Source organism: Herpailurus yagouaroundi, unplaced genomic scaffold, assembly GCF_014898765.1.
Source record: "Herpailurus yagouaroundi ecotype Mexico unplaced genomic scaffold, PumYag 28, whole genome shotgun sequence".
In the NCBI taxonomy this organism is placed as follows: Eukaryota; Metazoa; Chordata; class Mammalia; order Carnivora; family Felidae; genus Herpailurus; species Herpailurus yagouaroundi.
In genome coordinates this window covers 5,126,603-5,134,231 of record NW_024412376.1, presented here as the reverse complement: position 1 = coordinate 5,134,231, position 7,629 = coordinate 5,126,603, and the positions used below count along the sequence as shown (strand labels likewise).

At 33.7% G+C, this 7,629-nt stretch overlaps 1 protein-coding gene across 1 annotated transcript in view; it reads left to right on the top strand.

Moving 5' to 3' along the window:
* The window catches only part of LOC121016197 (disintegrin and metalloproteinase domain-containing protein 5-like), an 83,554-nt gene that overhangs the window by 51,769 nt on the left and 24,156 nt on the right, over positions 1-7,629 (top strand). The window contains exons 10-11 of the mRNA XM_040453629.1: positions 150-339; positions 5,603-5,698. Coding sequence (XP_040309563.1) covers positions 150-339; positions 5,603-5,698 — 286 coding nt within the window. The remainder of the gene's footprint in view (positions 1-149; positions 340-5,602; positions 5,699-7,629) is intronic.

Below are 7,629 nucleotides of genomic sequence, written 5' to 3'. Positions count from 1 at the left end.
ACGGGGGAGGGGCAGAGAGAGAGGGAGACACAGAATCGGAAACAGGCCCATAATGCTTTTTAAATATCTTTCTAAAACATCATACATTAGTGGAAATGCAGAGATATACAGCAATAATTTTTGTCATACCCATTTTTAAAATATTTTAGGCAGTCTCGGGGTGTAAAGGATTTTAGCACCTGTACGTTGGATGACTTTAAATACTTGGCCTCACATTCCGGCCTTGGATGTCTTCAGAGAATCCTTCCTGAAATGCCAGTTTATAAACAACAAAAGAAAAGGACATGTGGCAATGGACAATTGGAACAGGGTGAACAGTGTGATTGTGGCACTGTAAAGGTTAGTAGAAATTTTTTCAATTTTTAAAATTTCCTGTATATGTGTGTAATAGAAAAGAAGAAGATGAAGACCTTGTCTTTTAGAAAAATAAATTTAAAAAGACCTTCTTTGGGGAAGATGGAAGCTTTTAAGTTTCCTAATTTTGCTATTTTTTAAAGTGGACAGCAAAAGCCTTTTAGATAATATTTACCTTCTGACATTCTTTAGTGTATGCATCAACTCCAAACAAAATAATTACTTACCACAAAGAGTGTCTAAAGAGTTGAAGAAATATACTTTTAACATCAAGCAGTAACAAAAACAGGAATATCTAAAGACCATAGACTATTACCAATGGCATAGCAAAATGCATTGTTTGCTAATATAGAGTGAAAAGTGTGCTATTGGCAGGTGATGTCAATTAAAAGTATTTTTTAAAAAATCTATCACCTGTAGAAAATATATAAATATAGAACCGAACCCAAAGAAAGATAAAAGATGATAGAGGAAGCATTGACAACAAAGTGAAGTAGTCATAGGATAATAAAATGAAACAGCAATTGTAAAATATGGATCATATTATTAACTATATATTAATATGTTATTAAATATACAATATGTAAAAATATGTAATACATTATATATAGACATATTTATATTTACTATATATGTGTGTATGTGTATGTGTGTGTGTGTGTGTGTGTGTGTGTGTGTGTGTGTATTTAATGGCACTGGAACACATTTAAAAGAAAGAAGCCAGAGGAGAGTTTACTCTTGAAAAATTGCAGCTGGAACAGATAAGAATTGTGAGTTTATGTTTTCCTAGTCTTGGGTGCTCCTCTACTTCCACAGTTGTGGCAGAATGAAATAGCTGTGAAAAATTGCAGCTTTACTGACTCGGTGTGACAGAAAACAGATTTCAGGGATGAGAATCACTGGAAATTTAAGGGGAAAACCCTGATTATAAGACAACTGTGAAAGTGCTAACACCTAAAATCTGATGACTAATTTTACACATATTTGGCTGACTGCTAAAATATGCATAGTCCAGAAATACCCCACGGAGGAAAAAAGCAGGGTGAGACCATTGAAAGACACCGGTGCACCAGGTGAACCCTGTGAGTTCGATGATTTTTTTTGAGAGAATATTTTCTAACCATGTGCAATTCAGGCAGCAGAAATCCAAAGCCCTACTGGTTTCATTTATCAGAATGTAGAGCCTGAGGCTGGCTACAACTGGAAATTAAAGAGGAATCTTCAGAAACAAGGCAATTACAGGTAGATTATACCCTGAAATCTAAGTACTGTCTCTGCCTAAATCCTTGCATGAATGCTACATTACATCAGGGAATCTGGCTAAAAATTCAGCAGTTGGAAGCCATATGAATTGAGCAAAGATAGCTGCGGTACATTGTAGGGGAAATAAAACTTACAGTTTGTTTCCAGGTTACTTAATTTCCTGTTAGAAAAAAAAAGCCTCTAGAAGGTCCCAGCTGAATATGGGCATTTAATCATTGTATCTATATTGTCTAACTTATTAATAAAAAATTAATAGACATTCAGAAAATTAGGAAAATGTGAACCATATTTAGGAAAATACTCAGTTAAGGGAAACTGACTCTGAGAAGTCCAAATATATTGTATTTTGCAGATAAAGACTTCACAGTAGTTATTTTGAATATCAGGAGCATGAAAGAACATTATGCTCAAACCATTTAAGGAAAAATTATCATAGTAAGTGAGCAGCTAGAGAATCTCAACAGATATGTTAACTACAAAAACCACATAAATTTAAAGTCTAGAAGTGAAAAGTACAACAAAAGCAGAATCAGTGAACTTGACCAAAAGCAGAGTAATCAATGAACTTGACCAATAGAACATTAAGAAAATATGATCTGTAGAATAGAGAGAAAAAAAGTTGAAGAAAAATAGCAAAAAACCTCAGACACCTGAGAGTAGATATTTTTTATTTTTTCTTAAAAATTTTTTAATGTTTATTCATTTAATTTTGAGGTGGAGAGAGAGACAGACAGATTGTAAACAGGGTAGGGGCAGTGAGAGTGACACAGAATCCGAAGCAAGCTCCAGGCTCCAAGAGCCAAAGTCAGATACTTAACCAACTGAACCACCCAGGCACCCCAGAAACATTTTTCTTAAAAATTATTTATTTATTTTGAGAAAGAGAGAGAGAGAGAGAGAGAAAGTTCGAGCTGGGGAAGGGCAGGGAGCGAAGGAGAGAGAGAGAATCCCAAACAGGTTTCACACTGTTAGTGCAGAGCCCAATACAGGACTTGAACCCATGAATCGTGATATCATGACCTGAGCCAAAACCAAGAGTTGGACGCTTAACCAACTGAGTCCACCTGAAAGGAAATATTAAGTGGTCCAATGTAGGTGTAATTGGATTTCAAGATAAAGAAAAGAGAAAGTAGGCGGCAGAAAAAAATATGCAGGAATAATGCTGATTATTTTTCAAATTTGAAGGAAAACGTTTGCTTACAGATCCAAGATGCTCAGCAAACTACAAGCACATAGACACAAAAAACCCCACCTCTATACTTAGAGTAAAACCTCCCCAAGCCCCAAGATAAAAAGAAAAACTTAATTTCAGCCTAAAAAAAACAGGTTAGATACACAATACAGTGATACAAAATATAGCTGACTTCTTATAACAGATAATGGAGGTCAGTAGACTTTGAAATAACAAAAAGTGATGAAAGAAAAAAAGGTCAACAATCAAGATTTCTAGATTCAAAGTAATTATCCTTTAAAATGGAAGCAAATAAAGTTATTCTCAGTTAAGCAAAAGCTGAGACAATATGTCACAGTAAACTTGTACTACATAATATCCTAAAAATTTAAAATGTTTGAAGAATTAAAAATTCCTGAACACAGGAATTGGTAAATATGTGGGTAAAAATAAGTAGTTATATGTATGCTTTCTTTTCTGCTCTTAATTTTACTGACTACATTATATACATGCACAGATATGTAAATATATACACACTTATTCACTGCATAAGTGATACAATACATATATGTGCCTATAAATATGTATTTGTATGTATATATACTAAATATACAAATATGTATGGGTATGTTTGTGGATGTGGATGCATATATGTTTATATGCATATAAACACACAAAAATATATATGTACATATACACATTATGTGTATATGTGTGTGTATCTACATATCTACATCTATACAATAACAGCAGCAGCACTAAATGTGGAAGGTGAAATAAGCTGTTGCAAGATTTCTATTATTTACGTGAAGAAAATCAGTATTAACTCTAAGTAGATTAGAGTATTTGAAAGATACATACTATAAATCCCAGAGCAAATATTGAAAAATTATGCAGAGATACAGCTAAAAAGCCAATAGAGGAGTTTTAATGACATGCTAAACATATTTCATCAGCACAAAATAAGACAAGAAGAGAAGAATTGAGGAACAAAAACAAGATGAAATAAATGGAAACAAATGGTAAAATAACAAATTGAAATACATAAATATTAATAGTTACATTCAATGTAAATAGGCCAAGCACTCTGATCAGAAGCCAGAGATTATCAGACTACATAAAAATCAAGAGACAAGAGATATATTTTAAGCCCAAATGCTCTGTTTGGCAGAAAATAATAGAATGGAAAAGGATATAACAAGTAAACAGTAAATATAAGAGAGCTAATAAGAGCTATATTAATATATAAAATAGAGATATACTAATGCTTCAAAATTATAAAAGGATAAATACATAAGGAAATTATAACAATAATAAATATGTATACACTTATAAAAATATATCTACATGTACACACACACAGTAGATCTTCAAATTTCATGAAGCACTATCTTATTTGGAGGTTTATTTCACATCTCTTAGTAAGTGATAGAACAACTAGACAAAAATATCAGTAAGGATGTAGAAGACCTGAATAATACTACTACCAACCACCTTAATATAATGATATTTATAGGCCACTATATTTAATAACTTAATATAAAAATTACTTTCAAGGGAACTTGGAATATTCATCAGGATGTACTACATTTTGTGACATGAAATAAATCTCAAAATATTTTTTGTTGAGAATTAAATTAGAAATCAAGAATAATAAGATATCTTGAAAAGTTCCCAAATATTTAGAAATTAAGCTACCACTTCTAAATGGCTCTTAGCTTGGGGCGCCTGGGTGGCGCAGTCGGTTAAGCGTCCGACTTCAGCCAGGTCACGATCTCGCAGTCCGTGAGTTCGAGCCCTGCGTCAGGCTCTGGGCTGATGGCTCAGAGCCTGGAGCCTGTTTCCGATTCTGTGTTTCCCTCTCTCTCTGCCCCTCCCCCGTTCATGCTCTGTCTCTCTCTGTCCCAAAAATAAATAAACGTTCAAAAAAAAAAAATAAAATTTTAAATGGCTCTTGGCTCAAAGAAGAAATTACAAAAGCAATTAGGATATATTTTTAACAGTTATGAAAATTTGAACATAACATCGAAATCTATGAGATTCAGTTAAAACTGAATTATAGTGTTATGAGGAAAATCTATAGCTACAAATGCTTATAATGGAGAGAAGAAAGGTCTAAAATCAATGATTAAGAATGCTACTTTGGGTAACTAAAATATTAGTCCAATTAAATCCATGATAAGTAGAAGGAAATAATGATAAAGATAAAAGTAGAAATCAATGAGATAGAAATCAGAAAATGAATATCAATGAAAATAAAGCCAGTGCTTTGAAAATAATCAATATATTTGATAAATCTCCTGCTGTTCTGATGAAAGAGAAATGAGGAAAAGAAAGAAATTCCCAGTATCAGTAATGAAAGAGGGTACGTAAGGAATATTAAAAACTACTTTATGTAAATAAATTTGACAATTTAGGTGAAATTGGCAAGTTTTTTTTTTTTTTTTTTGCTTTTTAAAAATATTTATTTATTTATTTATAATATGAAATTTATTGTCAAATTGGTTTCCATACTACACCCAGTGCTCATCCCAACAGGTGCCCTCCTCAATGCCCATCACCCACTTTCCCCTCCCTCCTACCCCCAATCAACCCTCAGTTTATTCTCAGTTTTTAAGAGTCTCTTATGGTTTGGCTTCCTCCCTCTCTAACCTTTATTTTTCCTTTCCCTCCCCCATGGTCTTCTGTTAAGTTTCTCAGGATCCACATAAGAGTAAAAATATATGGTATCTGTCTTTCTCTGTATGATTTAAAAGACAAATTATCATAACTGATGTCAGAAGAGACAGTTCGAATTTGTCTATTTGTTTACAGAATTGTACACATAAAGACTGCTGTGATCCTAAAACATGTTCAATGAAAGCAAATAAACAGTGTGGCTCCGGGGAATGTTGCACACAAGATTGCAAGGTAAGAGGCAATCTATTTTAGAGTAGCTCAGCATTAAATTTCTTGAAATACTGTTTCAAAGAGCTGGGAAGTATGTCAATATCCTATCTGCCTTTCCCATTGTATTATATCCAAGTACACTGGACCCTTCTTACACTTCAGTCCATTTGGTAATCTGTCATTTCCAGAAGTCTCATGTACATATGCCTGATGATTCTTCTTTCCCAACTGTTACAAATCTTTCTTGTACCTGTTGAGACATTCCTATGATCAACATACATCTGAAGCAACCCACTTTAGTAAGGTCTTATTTTTTAACACCCTACCTTACATGGGGTCAAGAAGTTAGATTAGATTTTTTTTGTTATTGTTGTTAGGTAAATTCTTTTTACCATCTTCTGGTAAAGTCTTCTGTTCCTTTGCAGTTCAGTTATTGTTACAATCAATTAGGTGCTCTTTATTTAAAGCATTTAAAGAATTCCTGAATTGCCCCACACCCAGAAAAATTAACTGGAAATATAAAGAAAAAAGAAGCAAACTATGAAAAAAGTAAATGGCAGATGTTCAGATAGGATTGGAGTAAGAATATGCTTTTATCTTTAAAATTTTGTTCCTGGGGTGCCTGGGTGGCTCCGTTGGTTAAATGTCTGACTTTAGCTCAGGTCATGATGGCACGGTTCCTAAGTTCAAGCCCCACATGGGGCTCTGTGCTGACAGTTTGGAGCCTGGAGCCTGCTTCAGATTCTGTGTCTTCTTCTTTCTCTGCCCCTCACCCACTCATGCTCTGTCTCTCTCTCTCTTAAAAATAAACATTAAAATTTTTTTTTAAAATTTTGTTCCCAAACTTTATTGGGATGTAATTGGCATATAACATTGTGTAAGTTTAAGGTGCACAATGTAATTACTTCATACGAGTATATATTGTGAAATGATTACAATAAGGTTAACACATCTACAACTTTACATAGCAAAAATATTTAACATTTACAAAGAAAATTTCAAATATACAATACATTATTAACTATAGTTATCATGCTGTACATTAGATCCCCATAGTGATTCATTTTATGGCGGAAAATGTGTACCCTTGACCAACATCTTTCCATTTTTCCCCACAGTTTTACTTCTTCCTTTCTTTAAAAACAATTTTTTTAATGTTTGTTTATTTTTGAGAAGGGGGGCATGGAGGGGCAGAGAGTGAGGGAGACAAAGAGTCTGAAGCAGGCTCCAGGCTCTGAGCTGTCAGCACAGAGCCTGATGTGGGGCTCGAACCCACAGACCGTGAGATCATGACTTGAACTGAAGTCGGATGCTTAACCGACTGAGCCACCCAGGTGCCCCTATTTCTTCCTTTCTGACTTGGATATCTTTTATTTCTTTTTTCTTGCCTAATTCCTCTGGCTAGGACTTCTAGTACTATGTTAAAAAGGAGTAGTAAGAAAGAAAAACTTTGTCTTGTTCCTGATCTTACAGTAAAAGATTTCAACTTTTCACAATTGAAAATTATGTTAGCTACGGCTTGTCATATATGGCCTTTATTATATTGATACATTTGCTCTATACCAAACTGTTGAGAACTTTGGTCATGAAAGTGTGTTGAATTTTGTCAGATATTTTTTCTTCATTTCTTTGGAGAATTACATGAATTTTACCCTTATTTATATTAATGGGGGTGTATTATGTTTATTGCTTTCTGTGTCATCCTTACATCCCAGGGATAAACCTCACTTGATCATGATATATGAAACTTTTAACATGCTGTTGAATTTGGTGTGCTGATATTTTGTTGAGAATGTTCGCATCTATGTTCATTAGGGATATCAGCCTGTAATTTTCTTTCTTTCTTCCTTCCTTCCTTCCTTTCTTTCTTTCTTTCTTTCTTTCTTTCTTTCTTTCTTTCTTTCTTTCTTCTTCTTCTTCTTCTTCTTCTTCTTCTTCTTCTTCTTCTTCTT